Source organism: Aotus nancymaae, unplaced genomic scaffold (genome assembly GCF_030222135.1).
Source record: "Aotus nancymaae isolate 86718 unplaced genomic scaffold, 86718_ANA_hifiasm-v0.15.2.pri h1tg000002l, whole genome shotgun sequence".
NCBI classification, from domain to species: Eukaryota; Metazoa; Chordata; class Mammalia; order Primates; family Aotidae; genus Aotus; species Aotus nancymaae.
In genome coordinates, this window is record NW_026988413.1 from 826,824 (window position 1) to 848,106 (window position 21,283).

Sequence of the window (21,283 nt, forward strand, 5' to 3'; positions counted from 1 at the left end):
AGTTTATAAAGTGATATTTCTAATAGCTGTTGTTTGTTTGCGTAATACTTTAAACGTATTCCAGGGGCTTGAAAACATTTTATCTTTGCTGATAGTCTCAGAAAACCTTTGCAGGAGGACGCAGGCATTTAAGTGATGCTTGCCTTCCCCGGTAGAGGTGGGGCCTGGGCCAGAGCTTGCACCCCACCCCTCCTCAACACTGTCCCAGGACGACTCAGAGGTTAGCTTTTCACGACCGAAACGTTTGAAATCTGCGACCTGAGCTCTGTGTGTACAGGACTGTCATTTGTAGTTAGCTCTGGCTTGATAGGTTTGGATGCTTGCTCGGGGAACAGGCCTGGGATTCTGGAGCGCCCAGTGCTTTCGCCCTGGCGCAAGGCCCTCCTGCGCCCACCCCGCCGCTCCTCATGAGTCACTGTGTGTGGTTCCCCTGAGGATATGGGGAGCACCTGTGGCATCTCCCTGACCGTGTCGTGTTTCTCTTCTCCCTCACACTTCATTAAAGGTCCAACGGGAACTCCGAGTCTTCCCCTCCCTGCCCTGGACAAGGCCTCCCGTGCGCCAGCCAGAATATTCCATGGTTATGGCTGCAGTGATTGGCTCAGGAGGGGTCACGTGACAAAGTGGATCCTGTTAGAGTGGACTAGACTCTGAGGATGCTGGACAAGGCTCTGCATTTCTGCTCAGGTGGGCAGGACGGCAGGTAGGCTTGTCACTGCTGGCACTTGAGGGCTGGTGTTGATGTCCAGCAGGCAGGTCAGAGGGAGGGACGAGCAGGTCCTGGGTAACATGGTGGAGCACTCGGACACAGCTTCTCGAGCACCAGCCTGTCCCTCAGATTTGTGGCTGTGAGCCAGTGTGTGCCTGGTGTGTGCCCAGTGTGAGTCATTGTGAGCCTGGTGTGTGCTCAGTGTGTGCCCACTGTGAGCACAGTATGAGCCAGTGTGTGCCCAATGTGTGCCCGGTGTGAGCCAGTGTGTGCCCAGTGTGAGTAGATGTGTGCCCAGTATGTGCCCAGTGTGTTGATGTGTGTCTAGTGTGTGCCCAGTGTGTGCTCAGTGTGTGCCTAGTGTGTGCCAATGTGGCCAATGTGTGCCCAGTGTTTGCCCAGAGTGTGCTCAGTGTGTGCCCGGTGTGAGCCAGTGTGTGCCCACCATGAGTCAATGTGTGCCCAGTATGTCCAGTGTGAGTTGATGTGTGCCCAGTGTGTGCCCAGCATGTCAGTGTGTGCCCAGTGTCAGTGTGTGCTCAGTGTGAGCCAGTGTGTGCCCAGTGTGTGCCCGGTGTGTATCCAGTGTGTGCCTAGTGTGAGCGAGTGAGTACCCAGTGTTCAAGCTGGCTCTGATCTGTCACTGAAAACATTCTGACTGAGACAAAGACCAGAATTTGGTTCTGATTTGCTTGAAATCACAGTGATGAATTTGAACTTGTTTTCCTCAGTCCAAGCTCTTTGCATTTGCCATGTTCTGGGGTCTTGGGTGGTCCCTGTTAGCCAGCTCCCCCAGGGCGACTTCACCTCCTCGGTCTGATTGGAGTCAAACATGTCTGCTCTGGTTCCACGGCCAGACACAGCCAGGGTCAGATGGCCTGGGGGTCTCCGTGCAGGGACCATTCTGAGAGTCTGGGGGCTCCTCCCCACTTCTCCTGCTTTCACTCCAGGGCAGTCACCAGGTGTTTCTTTCGTAGCGGGAGTGCAAGCTGGGTTCCATGCTCTCGTGGGAGCTGTGTCTGTGCTGAGCTGGCCTTGTTTCCTGGAAATCCCAGGGCAGGCTCCAGCTTCCTGCAGGGACACAGCGTCGGCCCCACAAGGGGCTGAGTGGGCCTCACGGCTTCATTGATCCCGCAGCCCTGCCATATCTCTTATGGTAGCGACACCACCAAACGGTTCCCTGTCCATTAGGACAAGACGCACACACTCCCATACAGTGATCTTGGCCCTCGGAGTGGGAGTCCCCCAGAGCCAGGGCCGCACTGAGCCGTGTGAGGCCCCACGAACCACTGAGCGCTTCTGGAAACATGCCTGGGGCCACACACCCTGAAGCATTTCCGTGAAGGTGCCTGGGGCGGTTTTCACCTTCACCAGAGACCTCCACGTGTGGCACTGACTTCCGGGTCTAAGAGGCCCCTCTGCCCGTGAGGCCGGCAGGCTGCTCTCCCTCATCCCATCCCATGCCGAGCTTGCTGTGTTCTTTAGCCCACTTTCAGTTCAGGTGGATTCTCTGCTGCTTGGAATCCTTACAAAGCCTTGCTGTCTAAGAAAACTTCCGGTCCCACGAGTGTGGCTCTGCTGTGTGGTCTCCACGCCAGCTGGCTGGGTTTGGGGAATCTCACATGTCTTTGGGCTTCATATTCACCCCCTTGCACATCTTCCTTTTATATGATCACTTTTGTTTGGAGATTTAGACTTGACATTTCAGACCCCATTAGCTCACCATCAACGGCATATTATGGAAACCCACTCCTGCATCCAGTTGAAACCAGATTGCATTTAATAAAAAAGCTGTGAATTAGTGAAAAACCAGAAACTGAGTTGAGCCCATCTTCCCGAACGTTTGCCTGCTGGCGGTCTGGAGCCGAGTTCTTTTCTCTTGGACAGGGCTCTGCTGTTGGGATGGCCATGTGCTTGAGCGGAGGGTGGTAGGAAGGACATGTGACCAGGCCAGGCTCTCCCTGGCCGGTAATGAGGGAGATGGCACATCACCAGTGGGTCTAAGGTGTGTGGAAGCTGCAGTGGGGACCCAGCATCGGGCTGATGGTCAGCAGGAAGGAGGCAGAGATGGTGGCGGAGTGGGTGATGCAGAGAGCGCCTGGGGGCAGGAAGGTCCCGGAGAAGGGATGCTGAGCTCCGGGCTGTGGGAGGAGCAGCTGCTAAGGGCCAGCACTGAGAGCCCAGCAGGACCTCCTCAAGGCTTCCCTCTTGCCAGCTGTGGATCTGCTGGAACGTGCTTCAGTTCCGATTGAACGTGTTCTTCCCTGGAGACGCGGGGCAGCTCCTGCTGCGGAGCAGGTCTCAGATGCTGCCTCGCCATGCTCTCGGCTTCAGGAAAGCCCCTTGGCTGGGCAAGTGCTGGGGAGACGCGAACAGTCCGCCCTGCCCCGGCGTGGGTACGGTACCTCTGAAACATGTTGGTTGGATCAGGACGCATGTTCTTAGCACAGAGCAGTTAGATGAGAATATTATATCTTAGCAAGCCAGACAGCCAGTGCTAGGAGTCTGAAGCCTTGGTCTCAGTTCAGGCTTGGCCACCAACCCGCCATGTGCCCACAGGTTGATTTGGCCGAGTCAGTTAGAATTTGCAAATCCTCCCGCACCCTGTTTTCTTGCAGTAAGGCTGTCCTGGCAGCAGGTTGCAGTTGGGATGCCCTCGGGACGCTCTGCATGAAGGCAGCTGCTTTTATAATTTCCACTGCCATGAAAAAGCTCTGTCTTTATTGGAAAAGACCTGAAAGAAGTGAATACGTGACACAAAGACATGGTGACTGAATTCCCCGTCAGAATCAGGAAGGAACTCTGCCTCTGAACTGTAACTGCCTCCCCTTAGATCACCGCCCGGCCCCCTTCGAGCACTGACTGAAAGTGACCTGACTGTGAGACAGGCCTCGTCGGGTGACGGTGACTCTGTGACGGATACCATCTGGCTACTTAGAATTATGCTTCTTAGCAGTGTCTTAAGAACGTAAGAAAATCCTGGTGGAATAATGTTAAAGGACAAAGGAAGCTATAAAGCATACCCGTGCCGTGATCTCAACGACGGAGATATCGTAAGTAACGTAATAAATAGACCGATATCAGTACCCGTGCCGTGATCTCAACGACGGAGATACCGTAAGTAACGTAATAAATAGACCGATATCAGTACCCGTGCCGTGATCTCAACGACGGAGATACCGTAAGTAACGTAATAAATAGACCGATATCAGTACCCGTGCCGTGATCTCAACGACGGAAATATCGTAAGTAACGTAATAAATAGACCGATATCAGTACCCGTGCCGTGATCTCAACGACGGAGATACCGTAAGTAACGTAATAAATAGACCGATATCAGTACCCGTGCCGTGATCTCAACGACGGAGATACCGTAAGTAACGTAATAAATAGACCGATATCAGTACCCGTGCCGTGATCTCAACGACAGAGATATCGTAAGTAACGTAATAAATAGACCGATATCAGTACCAGTGCCGTGATCTCAACGACGGAGAGAAATAGACATTGCTAGCAGCCGTTCCCTCAGATTGGTGGGCTACAGATAATGTTAGTTTTCTCCTGTGCAGTTTCTGTCCAGGGGCACACGTGATTTAAAAGAACGACCCAGTGGCTTTCCCCGAAGGCTTTCCCGAGGGTCTTCACAGCCCCCTTGCCTGGATGCGCTGGGAGCCATGTCCAACGCCGCTGTGCCTTCACCACCTCATGTTTTCTTATTGTTAAAAGTGAATGTTTTTCCATTTCGGGATGAAAGAAAGTGCTCGAGCTCCCCTGCCCTCTTGTAGGAGCGAGTTTCATTTGTGGCCCTAGTTTGGAGTTACTCAGACTGGCTTGTTGGGTTTCATCGCTGTCTTTTAACACGTGGTGGCAGGTTAAGAGAACTCCTGACATTTGGAAGCCGGGCAGAATGGAAGTCCTCGGCAGTCAGGTGTGAAGGCATCAGCGAGGATGGACTAGGTAGGACTCTTCCGTCTTTCCTGACAGCGCATCAGGACTTTTCAGCCTATTGTTTTGGGTTCTTAGCAGCAATGAACATGATTGTTTTGTCTTAAGGCCTCAAATGATGGCTACATGATGGAGGTCCCCTACTTTACTCACAGTAGCCTGACGGTGGATGGTAGTTACACCTACAGTGTGCCTTCTCCAAAGCACCTGGGCCCCAGACCCTGGGAGCTGGCGTGGCAGATGAGGCTGATGGTTAGCGCCCCTGGGCCCTGAGGCCCCCGGACCTTCTCGAGGATGGCACACACGCCTGGCGTGGGAGATTGATGGTTAGCGTCCCTGGGCCCTGAGGCCCCCGGACCTTCTCAAGGATGCCACACACGCCTGGCGTGAGAGATTGATGGTAAGTGTCCCTGGGCCCTGAGGCCCCTGGACATTCTCAAGGATGCCACACACGCCTGGCGTGGGAGATTGATGGTAAGTGTCCCTGGGCCCTGAGGCCCCCGGACCTTCTCAAGGATGCCACACACGCCTGGCATGGAGATTAATTGATGGTTAGTGTCCCTGGGCCCTGAGGCCACCGGACCTTCTCAAGGATGCCACACATGCCTGGCATGGGAGATTGATGGTTAGTGCCCCTGGGCCCCGAGGCCACCGGACCTTCTCAAGGATGCCACACACGCCTGGCGTGGGAGATTGATGGTTAGCGCCCCTGGGCCCCGAGGCCACCGGATCTTCTCAAGGATGCCACACGCCTGGCCACCGGCGCCAAGCAGCAGCGTCATGCTTGACTCTGCTCTCAGGGTTGCGCTTTGCGGGCGTCTCAGTCCCCGGTAGAAGAGCATTTCCTGACCGCCGGGCATGACGCGTGCTGGCGTGCGTGTGTGAGCCCGTTCCATACGCACATACGGTCTGTTTGAATGTAGCTAGAGACATGCTAATAGTGGAGGAAGCAGGAGAGCCAGTTCTTTCATCTTCATCTCCAGGGGTCACAGGCGTCGTCCCAGCTTTTGCATGAAGCGACGTTCACTCAGCCACCCGGAGCTACTGCGTTATAATCACAGACTTTGGGAGCAACAAACGCTGACTGGCAGAGTTTCTGAAAACAACGCCTCGCTTTGCTCCTTGGCACAGTCCCATTACAGCTGGGGGATCGATATGATGCCTTGTTTCATGATCGCTTTTCTTCCACTTGGGCAGTTGCTTAACAAAGCCCAGAGAACAGGCCACTCGTAAACAGAACAGATGGTGCCATGTGCCTGCCCTCTTTGGCCTCTCTGTGTCCACGTGTGGGATGTGCCATGTGGGACGTGCCATGTGCACGTCACGGAGCACTTCTGTGCCAGGTGTAAGCCTGTGTCCCCCCCAGAGAAACCACTGGGCACCTGGAGGATGGCCCAGCAGGTGCCAGAATCTGACAGGTGCCTCTCTGCTCGGGACCTTGGAGCTCTTTAGCCTCATCTAAAAAGTGAAAATAAGGTAATTACCACCTTAGAGGAGGAGTTGTGAGGATTAAAGGAAATCATACGTGCAAACTGCAGAGCACAGCAGAACTCCACGCAAAGCAATTTTCACGATTCATTTCCAGTGCTGGCCATAAAGGGACTGTAATGTCCCAGCGTCCCTCTTTCCTCATCTAGAAAATGAGGGGCCAGTTGTGGTGGCTCACGCTTGTAATCCCAGCACTTTGGGAGGCCAGGGTAGGCGTAACACTATAGGTCAAGGGTTCGAGACCAGCCTGGCCAACATGGTGAAACCTCATCTCTACTAAAAATACAAAAACTAGTAATCTTAGCTACTCAGGAGACTGAGGCAGGATAATCTTTTGAACCCAAGAAGTGGAGGTTGCGGTGAGCTGAGATCGCACCATTGTACTCCAGCCTGGGTGGTAGAGTGCGACATTGTCTCAAAAAAAAAAAAAAAAAAAAATGAGGGACAAGAGGGGCTAATCTCTGAGACCTCTTCCTCTCTAGGAACATTTTCATTGCGACAGTTTGGGAGTGCCCTGGATAGGACAGAGAGGGGCACTGGAAAGGAGCTTGGGCAGGACCATTGCATGTCCTGAGGTTCACCGTGTCCCCATGAGGTCATGGGTGCTCCCGGGAAAGGTCAGGCTTGCATCACTCAGCAAGGGAAGGCTGCTGTGGGTGGAGGGAAGCTCCCATATCCACTTCCTTTGCTCCTGTGTGGCTCAAGTCTGGGCCAGCAGTAGGGGATAGAGGGGAACGTGGATCCCGGCGTCTCCCCAGCGGTAGGGGATGGAGGGGAACGTGGATCCCGGCGTCTCCCCAGCGGTAGGGGATGGAGGGGAACGTGGATCCCGGCGTCTCCCCAGCGGTAGGGGATGGAGGGGAACGTGGATCCCGGCGTCTCCCCAGCGGTAGGGGATGGAGGGGAACGTGGATCCCGGCGTCTCCCCAGCGGTAGGGGATGGAGGGGAACGTGGATCCCGGCGTCTCCCCAGGGGTAGGGGATAGAGGGGAACGTGGATCCCGGCGTCTCCCCAGCGGTAGGGGATAGAGGGGAACGTGGATCCTGGTATCTCCCCACGGTTTCTCTTGGGTTTCTTGCTTGTTTCCCAAATGAGTCCATTTATACAGTTTATTCATGGCTCAAGGCTCTTTTCTTTGCTGTCTTAACAAGTGACAGTGTTGAAGATAAATTTGCATTTTGTGGCATCACCTCAGGCTTCCTTTTTCTTGTTGCTTCGGGCTGAGTAGCAGGGAAGGAACACCTGTGGTCTCTGGTTTAGTGGACATGGTTCCTACTTGGGAAACTGGCCTGGACCCCGACTTGCCATCGTCATCCTCTGCTCGCTCTGTCTCGAGAGCAGCAGGAGTGGGCAGTAGCCTTAAAGCCTTTCTTCGTCTCTACTGACCATGCAGATCACCCACCAGCTACTTGTAAGCTTGAGCTCCTGTGAGCTGGCCGAGCTCGGGAAGATTATTGAGACTGTGTCCGAATGGTGGTCCCTGTGAGCTGGCCGAGCTCGGGAAGATTATTGAGGCCGTGTCCGAATGGTGGTCCCAGAAGCTGGCCGAGCTTGGGAAGATTATTGAGACCGTGTCCGAATGGTGGTCCCTGTGAGCTGGCCGAGCTTGGGAAGATTATTGAGACCGTGTCCGAATGGTGGTCCCAGAAGCTGGCCGAGCTCGGGAAGATTATTGAGGCCGTGTCCGTATGGTGGTCCCTGTGAGCTGGCCGAGCTCGGGAAGATTATTGAGACCGTGTCCGAATGGTGGTCCCAGAAGCTGGCAGCTCCAGTCCAGCTATGACGTCCGGTGCAGCTGCCGAGACCTTCAGATGGCGTCTGCTCTTTCATGTGGAGTAGAGGGCTCCTTTTCCTTCTTTTCCTTCTATCTTCCTTTTATTTTACTTTCTTTGAGACATGCAGAGTATGTGTGTGCATCTGAAATGAGAATCTGGCAGCGTTCAGAGTTTTCTGGCTCAATTCCACGTCCAGATTTGTAATTCAGAAAATCAGATGGTATTGGAAGCTGCTGCGGATGGGGCTCGTTGGTACTTCTCATTCCAGCTCTCCCCAGCCAGGCTGGCCAACGAGCCCGGGCCTTTTTCAGAGACGTGGCTGCTGTCTTTTGCAGTTTAAGAACCTACCTCGGATTTGCATTGTGATCTGCATTTTTTTTTTCTCAAGTGAATGAATTGAACCACAGGATCTGCATTTCTTAAAAGGTTGACTGAAATTCAGTTCCTTACAGTCCAGCTCCTGTGCAGTTTTCAATCTCTTAGGGAGATTCAGTCAGCTTGAAAAATTAATGGATTCTAGCAAAATTGCATTTTAGTGATACTTCTCAGTAGATAATTCTGTGAAAAGTGGACTTAAGTATTTCTGTGATGAGGCTTGATTATTAATGCAGAACTTGACTGCCAAGAACCAAACTACCTCCCTCATCAGTAGCGTGGTCTCCAGTTTCAGCACATGTTGCTTGAGAATATTTCACAGATCTGAAAACGAAGGTGGACCCAAGTTGTTCAGCATTAAGACAAACTTTATTTTTTTAACCCTAAACCTTAGGGCTAATAATAATTCTTTATTTTCCCAAAGGTATTCATAAATAGGTTTGGTCACTACTTTTAAATGTAAAAATTTTTAATTTCAGTTCTATCTCATTTACATCAAACAGAGCATATGGCTCCCAAAGCAGCCCAGAACATGCTGGGGAGAAAACTAGCAATTTACTCCACTATTCAGCCTCGTTTTTCTTTCATTTTCATGGAAACCATAAGATTGTTTTTGTGTTTCAGATCAAACATGTTTTTGAGCAAAGAGTACATTACCCAGCTGTCCTAAAAGCAGAACTTACCACTGTTCAGATTTAATCCAAGCCATCTGCTGCGTTTCTTTCTTTCCATTTATTTTGAGGCACATCACGGGAAAGCTGCTTCTTGACATATCTCACTTGGAGAAACTACAAAGAGGAAAATATGGCAAAAACTTTCGATGTCACTTTGTCGACGCACTTTGCATAAATAATGAAACATTGCCCTTCACTCAGTGTGCAAAAACCCAGTGCTTGTCACCCCAACTTTAAAATAAATTTGAAAACTCCAGGAAACAAAATCAGCCTTACATTTGCATTTCCTACCAGGGAGGGTGTCACTAATATACACGGGCTGAGCTCTTTTTTCAAGTGCGAGTCCCGTCAGCTTTTCACCAGAGGGCCCAAGAGCTGTGCAGGGCTTGATGTGCAGACCTCCAGCTGTAAAGGGATGTGGTGGACCTCCAGCCATAAAGGGACGTGGTGGACCTCCAGCTGTAAAGGGACCCGGCAGACCTCCAGCCTCAACGGGACCCAGCGGCCCTCCATCCGCAATGGGACCCGGCGGACCTCCAGCCGCAATGGGACCTGGTGGACCTCCAGCCATAAAGGGACGTGGTGGACCTCCAGCCTCAATGGGACCTGGCGGACCTCCAGCCATAAAGGGACCCAGCGGACCTCCAGCCATAAGGGGACATGGTGGACCTCCAGCCATAAAGGGACGTGGTGGACCTCCAGCCATAAGGGGATGAGGGGGACCTCCAGCCATAAAGGGACGTGGCAGACCTCCATCCGCAATGGGACCCGGTGGCCCTCCAGCCATAAGGGGACGTGGTGGACTTCCAGCTGTAAAGGGACCCAGCGGCCCTCCATCCGCAATGGGACCCGGCGGCCCTCCAGTCATAAAGGGACGTGGTGGCCCTCCAGTCATAAAGGGATGTGGTGGACCTCCAGCCATAAGGGGACCCAGCAGCCCTCCATCCGCAACGGGACCCAGCGGCCCTCCAGCCATAATGGGACTGACGACGGGTGCAGCTGGCCTTTGATTCCCAAGCCTGAAGTAAAGATCTGAGCCACACAGGCCTAACGAGATGTGGGAATCCTCAGTTCAGAAATGACCTTGAACTCAGATCCTTGACCAGAGGATGACGGGGGCAGAACTGGGTGTGTTGTGCTTTCTAAGCTGTTATGGGTCCGATCAAGTACGGGAAGGGGATCCTGGATTTGGACGTCTCTGTTAGGCCCTGTTGGAACCCAGAGCGTCTGTGAGCCACAACCACCTGTGACCTGCCCCTTGTGCAACTGCTGTGTCTCATTAACAGGGACGCAGAGGAAATTGACTCAGAGCCATCACTTCATCCCTGGTTCTCTCCCCTGAGGAGGGAAAGCAGGAGGGTTTCTTGAAGTCACCTGCTACAGGTCGTTGTTTGTTTGATGTCATTCATCAGCTTTCTGTATATTCACCAATGCCATCACGGGGTCCCTGAGTACTGACTGCAGAGTAAAGATGAACTGGGAAGCAGGAAGCAGAGGTGTGGTTTCTGGCCTCCCGGTAGGTCAGGAAGGTAGCTGGTTGTATTATCAGGAAAGCAGCTGATTGTGTCATCAGGAAAGCAGCTGGTTGTATCATCAGGAGAGTAGCTGGTTGTGTCATCAGGACAGCAGCTGGTTGTATCATCAGGACAGCAGCTGGTTGTATCATCAGGAGAGTAGCTGGTGGTGTCATCAGAAGAGTAGCTGGTTGTGTCATCAGGAGAGTAGATGGTTGTGTCATCAGGAGAGTAGCTGGTTGTGTCATCAGGACAGTAGCTGGTTGTATCATCAGGAGAGTAGCTGGTTGTGTCATCAGGAGAGTAGCTGGTGGTGTCATCAGGACAATAGCTGGTTGTATCATCAGGAGAGTAGCTGGTTGTATCATCAGGATAGTAGCTGGTTGTGTCATCAGGAGAGTAGCTGGTTGAGTCAGGAGAGTAGCTGGTGGTGTCATCAGGAGAGTAGCTGGTTGAGTCATCAGGAGAGTAGCTGGTTGTGTCATCAGGAGAGTAGCTGGTTGTATCAGGAGAGTAGCTGGTTGTATCAGGAGAGTAGCTGGTGGTGTCATCAGGAGAGTAGCTGATGGTGTCATCAGGAGAGTAGCTGGTGGTGTCATCAGGACAGTAGCTGGTGGTGTCATCAGGAGAGTAGCTGGTTGTATCAGGAGAGTAGCTGGTGGTGTCATCAGGAGAGTAGCTGGTTGTATCAGGAGAGTAGCTGGTGGTGTCATCAGGAGAGTAGCTGGTGGTGTCATCAGGACAGTAGCTGGTTGTGTCATCAGGAGAGTAGCTGGTGGTGTCATCAGGAGAGTAGCTGGTGGTGTCATCAGGACAGTAGCTGGTGGTGTCATTGCTGGAATGCTCAACTCTTGTTTTCCTCACAGGTTTCGTGCCGGGCAGGGGTGCCTTCTCCCTTCCGTCCTCTCACGTGGATCACTGGTAGCATTTTCCTACAGCAGTCTGGCTCATTTAGTTGGTGTGAGAGAGTTGACTGGTTGGAGATGCTCTAGAAGCTTCATCGGCGGATGCCTCTCCCGACTTCTAATGCAGCTCCCAGGGTTTCGTGGAGCCTCGAAGAATGAGCTGGGACGGGAGGCGTGGCACAATGCTGACAGCTATGCCGGACCGAGGACCTTCGTGAGGATGGCTCTGTGGGCTGTAGAAGTGGGGGTGGCCTCCAGCCCGCATGCAAGCTCATGCCAGCTTCTTCCTAATGGGAATTCTCGTCGGGTGACTCTGATGTGTGACTTACAGCTGTGCCCAGAGAACACCTAATTTCCTTTGCCGCTCTCTTCCTCACAGATGCAATTACTGTAGGTAAATCTGGTCCAGGAGGATGGGATGAGATTCTATTTTAAGGTTCTTTCTTTCCTCCTTAGGGATGAATAGCTATTGTTAACCACTCTGGCACCCTCCTGGATCCATCCTTTGGGGCTTAATGCTCCAGCCCGTTAATTCTGCTCTTGAAATTCTCGCAGGTGCCTGCTCTCCGTCAGCCCCTTTGTCTTAACCTCGTGGTTTAGTGCTGCCGCCTGACTCCTGGTGTGCCCTGCACTGCATCGGGGAGCTCCGCTGCGGGCCGTTTCGGTTGGGCGCGTGATTGCCATCCTCTGAAAGCGCGTGGTATCCTGTTCTGTACGGGATTTGCCAGAACCATGGCTCTCCCTATGCTGGAACACTAGGCATCTCCTTGTGTCCTTTTTTTTTTTTTTTTTTTAAATTTTTTGAAACAGAGTCTCTCTCTGTCACCCAGGCTGCAGTGCAGTGGCATGGTCTCGGCTCACTGCAACGTGTGCCTCCTGGGTTGAAGCTATTTAGTAGAGACAGGGTTTTGCCATGTTGGCCACGCTGGTCTCAGATTCCTGACTTCAGGTGATCCACCCGCCTTGGCCTCCCAAAGTGCTGGGATTACAGGCGTGAGCCACCGTGCCCGGCCCTTGCCTCCATGGTCAAGGGCGGCCTGTGTTGAGCTGAAACAGCTAGGACAGGACCGCCGAGTCTGGACGCACCAAGTGCTTTCCCGTGCGATCAGCACCCGCAGGATGGGCCTGTTCTCCCAGTTTTACAGACACCAGGCTCAGAGACTGGGGTCCTCATCTCCAACCCACAGAAGTCTTACCACTGTGCGTCCTCCCGGGAGGGGCTGGGCTTGCCTGCCGAGGTCACCATGGAGCCCACCCTGGGCTTTCCCGTGCGGACCTCCTGAGCCCTGCGGTCTTCTGGGAGGGGAGTCAGAAAAGGTCAAGGATGGATCCTCACCCCTGTGTTAATCATAGGTGCGGAGTGGCCAGTGGCCAGTTTCCTAGTTGGGAAGAGGACTTGGCCAGTTGGGTGCCATGTTAGGCCCATTGCATTTTATTTCCTTAAAGACGATGTTTTATATTTTGTGTGTGTGTGTGTGTGTGTGTGTGTGTGTGTGTGTATTTGGATTCAGATGCTAAGTGAGCCGTATAGGAAATGTAAGCATACACTGAAAATTGAATTATCTTTCCTTTTTCTTGTGAGCCTCTACAACTTATTACAAATGAGATACAAAGGATTGTTTTTGATCTTGAACCCAACTTTGGCACAAACTTTGTCCTTGCTGTGGATTTTCTTGTGGGTCTGGAACGAGCTTACATCTGTTAGGAAATCAATTGTGCTCAGCAGCGGGAGGGAAGGGAGCTGTGCTGAGGCGGGCGGTGCAATGGGCCCCGGCAGGAGCTGTGAGGGGCCACGCGCGTTCTCCACCACAGCCTCGTGCGTGCAGCCTCATTTCACCCTCATAGCAGCCTAACGAGATGGGCCTATTGTCCGCTGATCCACAGAGGAGCAGTCAGGGGAGGAAGGCCAGTGACTGGCCTGGGTCACAGTGCGAGCTGAGTCTGGACAAGACCTAGGTCCTGGCCCCTAAGGGGCTGCCCTGGCCCCCGAGGCTGTGCTCCCACCTAAGGCAGGTGCGAGTACCACGGGGCGGCGTCTTCTACCCGCTTGGCTTTGGTGGGCTGCATGGTACCAGGTTCCCCATTGAAGTCAAGCACTCAGAACAGACAAGGAGAGAGAGTTCTGATGCTGTCCTCTGACTGGCCGTGTTACCCAGGGGCTCACATCTCCCACAGGAAGGGCACCTCTGTTCCCGGGATGACAGCGGGGCATGCAGGTGCCTCGGTTCCCAGGCGGTGAGCTGCGAGCGCTGGGGAGACCCGGACGCTGCCTCTGTCTGCCTCTCTCTGCCTGTCTCGGGCTGGGACACGCCGTTTCCACGGTGGCTGTGAGCACGTCCCGTCTGGGATGCGGAGCTGACGGCCGAGTCTCATTTACGCTTCCCCGATTCTGTGATCCTTTAAAGGAGAGTACCTGACATCTGCCAGGCTGGTGTACAAGATAGACTCTTTATTTTTTAAAATAGTGAGCTTTCTACTAGTGGGTATGGGAAATTTTATTAAGTGGCAATACTTTATTAACTGAAAGCTGGCCTCCAGGCCCCATAACTGCGGCTGTTTTTAAGAGGATGAGGGTACTTGGAGGTCTGGATGCCTGTGGACCGTGCAGTCCCTGGATGGAGAGGCGGCCCGGGTTACACCTTCCCGTCTGTAGCCCCAGAGCTTGTGAACCTCCTCGGCTTCTCACTCCCAGCCCAGGAGAACTACAAGATGTCTGTTGCCTGTGTGAAAATCATTACTAATTTCAGGTGAGAAATAAGTGAATTGAACGAGAAACCTGTTTCATTTAGATCCCAACAGTGTTAGTGTTCTGTATGGGAAGTGGGTGTTTCTTAATGACTGAAGACGGGGTGCTCCTTCCAGGGGGAGAACGCCGTGCTGAGGCATGTGGGGGGTTTCACAGTGTGACCTAGGAAGACATTTTTATCCTTTCAAGGAAAAATTGCCTTAGAAAATGGCTCCTTGTGCTCCCACGGCCCCTGTGGCCTCCTCCACACTGGGGCTCTCAGTCCTGAGGAGCAAGGCTGAGGCTGACCCCAGGCAAGGAGAGATGCCTGTGCTGGCACCGGGTCCTCCGTGGCTGCGCTGGCGCCGCGTCCTCCGTGGCTGCGCTGGCGCCGGGCCCTCCGTGGCTGCGCTGGCGCCGCGTCCTCCGTGGCTGCGCTGGTGCCGGGTCCTCCGTGGCTGTGCTGGCGCCGCGTCCTCCGTGGCTGTGCTGGTTCGGCAGCTCTGGGACCTCGTGGCCTCCGTGCCTTCTCAAGTTATTTGTTCAACAGCCCCAGACTTTGAGCACTTGCTGGGACTGGGCACCATGCTGGATGCCAGAAAGTAAACAGCTCACTTTGATGAACGTGATGAGAGTCTCCCCGGGCTCACTTGTCCCCCAGGAACTGTGTAGGGGGGCCGGGGTACCCCTGGGCAGAGGGAGGCCTCCTGGACACAGATGATGAGGATGCCCACCCGACGGCCTGGAACTCCACGTACCTCGACCCGATCACAGATGCCCACGGGCCTGGGACGTGGGGCGAGGTCTGGGCTGCAGTTACCTTGGAGAGGCCCCTCTGGTGCTGCACCTCCCTGCCTCGGAGGCAGATGGGGACTGAGCCTTCCAGCACAAGCCTGGCAGGGGTGTAGGGGACCCTTGGAAGGGCTGAAGCACAATCCTTCGAGTCCAGGTCTGATGCCCACCGGGGTCTGGACAAGCCTGGCTGGCTGCTGGGGGTGGGCGTGAGCAGCCGTCCGATGGGCCTGATGGCACAGTTCGTCAGTAGCATCTGTGGGCCAAGCATGGCTGGGCGGAGGGAGTGGTGACCATGTGCGAGGGCCCAGGGGACCAGGCGGTGAGACCCCAGAGGCTGCCAAAGGAGCCGTGAGGACCCAGCAGGAGCAGCACTGCCCAGTGCCAAGTCCTGCGCTTCATCACGGGAACAACTGGAGATGCCACATTTCAGGGCGGCCAGAAAGCCGTGACTGCGTACATCTTCATGTGGTGAAGGGAGAATGAACCCCACTGGAAAGAGTGTGCAGAAGCTGTGGGAAGCAGAAATGGAGCTGTGTTTTGGTCCTGAGGTGTGGGGCTGCCGTGGGCTGTGAGTGAGTGTGGGGCTGCGGTGGGCTGTGAGTGTGGGGCTGCCGTGGGCTGCGAGTGAGCGTGGGGCTGCCGTGGGCTGCGAGTGAGCGTGGGACTGCCGTGGGCTGTGAGTGAGCGTGGGGCTGCGGTGGGCTGTGAGTGTGGGGCTGCCGTGGGCTGTGAGTGAGTATGGGGCTGCCGTGGGCTGTGAGTGTGGGGCTGCGGTGGGCTGTGAGTGAGTGTGGGGCTGCCGTGGGCTGTGAGTGAGTGTGGGGCTGCAGTGGGCTGTGAGTGTGGGGCTGCCGTGGGCTGCGAGTGAGCGTGGAGCTGCCGTGGACTGCGAGTGAGCGTGGGGCTGCCATGGGCTGTGAGCAAGTGTGGCTGCCATGGGTTTTCAATGAGGCGTGGGCTGCCGTGGGTTTTGAATGAGGCATGGGGTGCTGATGTGTTTTGAGTTCCCGGTCTGTGAAGGGTCCCACGACATGGGGAGAAACAGGTGGAAGAGCGAGGCCTCCTCTCGGGAGCTGCAGGAGTGAGAATGAGGCTCTGCCTGGGAGGAGCGGGCCCCGGGTTCACTGGGGTAGCCCGACTGTCCAGGTCTCTATGGCCTAACACCACAAAAGTGCACTTCCTACTCACGTTCCATGTCTGGGGCCACCTGGGCACTTGTGTACCCTGTCCCTCTGGGGCCTCCTGCCCCATGAGCACACTGTCCCATGGCCCCTTCCCTGTGTCTCCATGTCTGGGGCCACCTGGGCGCTGGTCTGCACTGTCCCCCCCACCCACGACGCCACTCTGCCTCTTCCCCGTGTCTCCGTGTCCTCTCCTTTTCCTGCAGGGATGTCAGTCATTGCACTTAGGGCCACCCTGGAACCAGAACGATCTCACCTCGAGGTCCTTCACTCATGAGGTCTCCAAGGACCCTGTTCCACGTAGGCACATTCTGAGGCTCCAGCTGGACATTCCCAAAGAAGTTAATACGCACTTAAGATTTTGGTCTTTCACTTTACAGTTGGTGAAACCAAAGCTTAGGGCGGCTGGCTCACCTCACTCAAAGGCTCTAATTTGAGACAGGCTGGGGGCCTCTGCCCTTGGTCACCCCACATGCCTCAGAGTCACAGAACTTCAGGGCCAGAGGAAACCCTAATCGGAGCTGGAAGTTGGCTCACAGATGTCTACTCCGTCACTTCACAGAAGGAGATGAATTCTCCTGTCTGGAGTCACCTGCGTACTCAGGGATGAGCGAGGGGACTCTGGCATGGAGACATCATTCTGTGCCCTTTCCTCCCCCCCTCCTGCCTTCGGGGTGACAGCTGTGTCCCGAGTGTGTCATTAGGTTGGTGTTTTGGTGTCGGGAAAGGTGCTCCAGAGGGAGCGGGCCTTGTGCGGCGAGGGTATCTTGTCAGATGCATGAAGGCAGAGAGGGTTTGGGGAGGTGGCTCAGAAATGGACTGTTTTTCTTTATCTTAAATGGAGGGAAGGTGGTCAGAGACTGTGGAGTCACCTGGATGGCTCCCGCTCTGCATGCAGGCCTTGGAGGAACCTGAAGGAGCCATCAGGCACGACCCCGAGGGACGCCTCCGAGCTGCCCGGCTGTTGAGCGAACCTCAGGCGGCGGGGGCTGTGGCGGTGGTGGGGGCTTGCCCCATCTTCTCAAGTTTTCAGAAAACTTGGAAAGTAAGTGCACGAAAGCTGCTCAAAAAGACACCAACTTTACTTTTTTTAAAGCCAGATTTTTTGGCAGGCGATGTCAACACATTTTTCTCAGCTCTTTATTTCAGTTCTTAAAATACTTGCCAGATTCTGCAGGACGGTTCTGGATGTCTGGGTGCTCGACGAGGACACCTCTTCTTCCGAGCGAGGGTCCAAGGGGGCCTGCGCGGCCCCGGCCCAGACCCTCCCCTGGCGGATGAGGTTGAAAGCCAGCAGAGGTTTCTGTTCTTAGAGACCCCCGGACCCTCACAACCATGCTTGGTTCACATGGAGGAGGGGCTTCGATGCTTCATAAATTCTCCCGCCGGAGTTTCAGCTGCTTTAACCACGGTCCTCTTCAGGCATTTTCATAATACAGAAACCAGCTGTGTGTGGGAGGAGTGGACTCAGGCAGCAGGTGAAGGGCTGACGGAACAGTCTGGGGAAGACAGCCCTGCCAGCAAGCCCGGGGAACCGAGAACTTCTCCAGTGCGTGGAAGCTCACCACCTCCTGGAGACACAATTGATCCATCTGTAAAATGAGAATCGTGAATGAAAACGTCACTTTCAGGGTGCTACGAAAATGAAGTGATTGTGTACGTAAAGCGCTTGGCTTGGGATCTGGTCTGGGGTGACGACCTTTTGATTTTAATTAAGAAGAGCAGCTTCATTACTAGAATGAATAGCAAATACGGAGGTTAACTTTGTATCTTTTAAGTAACGTTTGTGGTAACAGTTTCAGGTTGTGTTTGGTTTCAATGTTAATGTGACTGGGCGGAGCCCGGTGCTGATGTAGCAGTGTTTTCTATCAAGCGGATGTGACTTTGATCACAGTGTGAACCCTCGATCCCGCCCTCCTTCATGCCCGGCTGGCTTAGTTATTGCTGTAGTCCAGTCACAAGGGGGGTCATGCGTTTGGTGTATTTCTGCAAACACGGAGGAAACACCTTATTTGTATTACGCAATTTACCTTTTCTTACCATTTGGACGTTTTCTGAGCCCGCTGGATTGTTTCATTATTTTAATTTTGCAACGCAGTAATGAATATCATTTTTGGAGATAGGTAACGAGCATCTGTCTGCTTCCTATGAAGACGCAACGTGCGTCCAGCTGCCTGCAGTTCTCACGGGCGGGGACCCGCCTCCTGGCCCATACACGGTGCTGACTGTTGCCCTTTCTTCCTCTTCTCCTACAAATCTATTCGAAAAATTCCACTCTAGAGAAAGCTACTGTGATCTGCTGAAGAAGACTTGGCCTAGGAAGAGGAAAATCATGCTGTATGCTTTCGGCTTATTAAATTGAAAAATATGCAAAATGGTATTCTTCTTAATTTATTCATTATTCTATTAACATTTAATGCGGCCTCTAGCGGTGTCTGCTTTCAATACCAAAGAAAATGCAAAGGCATGTTTGATGGGCGTGTTTCAGATCTCACGATCAGCGTGTCTGACGCAGAAGGCCACCAGATGTCAGTGTAACCTCACAAATCACATCCTGCAGGGCATTGACGTCATCGTTTGGTCTAAGTGTTGCCTTTTCCTTTCCTATGTCGACTTCTGAGGATGAGGAGGCACTTTAAGGGAATCTGCACAAAAGGTCTGTGAAGACTTGAATCATCAGCTATCGTGGGAGATGCCTTTTCGCTTTCGCTCTTTCCAGACCTCCCAGATAATCACGCCCTGAACTCACAGTCCCTGCCCTGAGCACAGGATGGTTCTGTATCGGGGCTTTGTTACAAGGACAGATTCCAGGTGGGGCTGCAGTGAGGCTCTGCTCGGGCAGCCCAGGACCCAGGACCCAGGGCTGGGCTTCTCCACAGCCCAACCTCCTTACAGGCAGATGTTGCTTGTCTCCCTGGAGGGTCCCTTGCTGGCAGCCGGAGCACGCTCAGCCTCGTTCATTGCTCGGGGCCGGCAGCTGAGGGCGAGGCCCATGCAGGACAGACCCTGTCCAATATTTATAGCATTTTTCCCGATTCCGTGTTGAGAGGTAAAGCAATTTGCCTGGAGTGCCTGCTCTGATCCTGGAGCTCTGTCACCCAGGGTCTGTTTGATAACAGCAGAGGAATGAAATGAGCCGAAACATAAATCTAATGCAAAAAAAAACAAAATCAGGAGCATGTTCTAAGTTCAGCCCGGTATCCAGGAGGCAGTCAGCTACGTGTCCAGTGGTGCAGGGATGGGGGTAGTTTTCTAGAGGTGCATGGACGGGGCAGGACTCCGGGCACCATCAGCGTCGCACGCCAGCAAGTGGCTGCGGCTGGACTCAGGTTTGCAGGAGCGACTGGGGAGGAGGCTTCCAGAGCTGGACCTGCCCTGGGGAAGGTGGGGCTGGTGACGCAGAGGCTCCAGGCATGACCAGCTCTTCCTTCCGGAGATGAGTGCGGCTGCGGGTCTCAGTGTGTAGCCAGATGTCTCACGGAGAGGCCACCTGTGGCTGTGGTATGCAGCATCTCACTTTGCTGCTGGGAAGATTTTCCGAGTTTTCCATGTGGAGGCTCCACACACAGATGAGCTTCACTGTATTAAGAGTATAGAGGGCACAATCTTGGTTGGATTCAAAAAAATACTTATTAAAAATATCTGATAGCACGTAACTGGATAAATCGCATGTTGCAGCGGGACCCGTTCCTGAGCAAGCCTGCGGAAGCTTTGTTGGTTGTTACGTGCCAGCGCGGCGAGGGAGGGTTGCACGCTGCGGCTGTTTTGTGTGCTTATTAGGCATTATGCTAAAAAAGTTTCCTCCAGAGGGCTGTTCAGAAAGGCGAGCTTTTCAGAGGTTTTCAATGGGAGAACCTCAGTGCTCCTGGACGAAGCCTCTGCTTGGAGCTAATACCAAAGCTTTCACTGAGTTTTCCTATAGGTAGGGCAGGCTCTGTGGCCATGCCTGACTTTAATCTGGGTGTTGGCATTGCTAGGACCCCAAAATCCTAAGGGGGATGTGACACCCAGCAATCCTACAAGTCTCCCAGGCACCCCGGGAGGACGTGGATCCCAGGTGTCCTAGGGGGTGTGGACATTCGTAACGCTGTCTTTGTGGATGGGGAAACCCTGTAACAACGTAGCTCCTCCTGGGGCCGGGGAGCTGGAGGCCACGGGACACAGGCCTTGTGTTTGTGGCACAGGACTCCTGAGTGGCTGGTGTGGTAGGGGTGGGTGGAACCAAACAGGGATTTGAGGAATGTAGCCAGCAGTTGCCCAAAGCTGCTTTCCCCTGGGGAGCCCCTGTCCTCACAGGTCCTGAGGTCTTCATCCTGTGGACCGGCTCAGCCTAGCCCACTGCCTGCCCCGGGACAGCAGGTTGGGGGCCCCACAGCCCCTGCAGCAGCAGGAGGGTTTCATGCTGGAAGTGGGGAGACCTCAGAGGCACACACAGAACCCCTGTCTCCTCAGCCAACAGGCAAGCTCCTCCTGTCAAAGTCCGCCCACCTGCGTTCCTGGCTAGTGGCTCAGGCAAGGTCTGACATCTTCCTGCATGGGTCCCCGCCCCTCCCCCGGTGTTCTGGGTCACCCACAAGCCTTGGGTCCACAGTGCGCTCTGAAGAAACGATGTTTAGAGTGGGTCTTTCCAGGTGTCGTGGTGTTACCTTTTATTACAGCAAGTCCAGAGGCCTCAATCACCAGAAGAGGCAGCACGTGCGGGACCCCCACCCCTGGCCCCGGCGTCTTGGCGTCATTTTTGTGTATATCCTAATCGACTTCCTTTTCTTTGATAAGTGCATGAGTAATTATAAAAATGGAATTGTAGTATTCTTTGTGACTTTTACCCTGCATTTTAAATTTCATTACCTTGATTGGTGACTTTTTGTGCTGGCTAAAGGCATAAAGCAAATATGCTCTTCCCTCTTTCCAACCGTCATGGTTTTTTCTAAAGTGCGTCATCCCAGCATCAGAATTTCAGAACTCCGGGGAAATTAAGATAAAGCCTTGTGAGACTTCGGGAGTTTTTGGAGTCGGGGTGCAGGACCCCTCCCCAAGGGGGTCTTGGTGGGCGACCCTCAGAACCCAGGTGGTCACAGTCCCGGCCCCCTGCCCCCTGCCCCCTGCCCCCTGCCCCCCGCCCCCCTGCTGCCCACCCGAGTCCACTTCCGGTCCAACCCAGCATGAACAGCAGTGACATTTCCGGGCACGATTCTC

The 21,283-nt window shown here is 54.0% G+C and overlaps 1 protein-coding gene across 6 annotated transcripts in view; it reads left to right on the forward strand.

Annotated features, from left to right (window-relative positions):
• The window catches only part of PTPRN2 (protein tyrosine phosphatase receptor type N2), a 1,009,611-nt gene that overhangs the window by 140,916 nt on the left and 847,412 nt on the right, over positions 1-21,283 (forward strand). Inside the window, exon 1 of one of the 6 annotated variants that reach the window (XM_064367089.1) lies at positions 623-687. The exons of the other annotated variants lie outside the window; for them this stretch is intronic. Within the exon in view, the coding sequence (XP_064223159.1) occupies positions 657-687 (31 nt within the window). The 5' untranslated portion in view covers positions 623-656. Of the gene's footprint in view, positions 1-622; positions 688-21,283 lie in introns of those variants that run through there. 6 annotated transcript variants of the gene reach the window in all.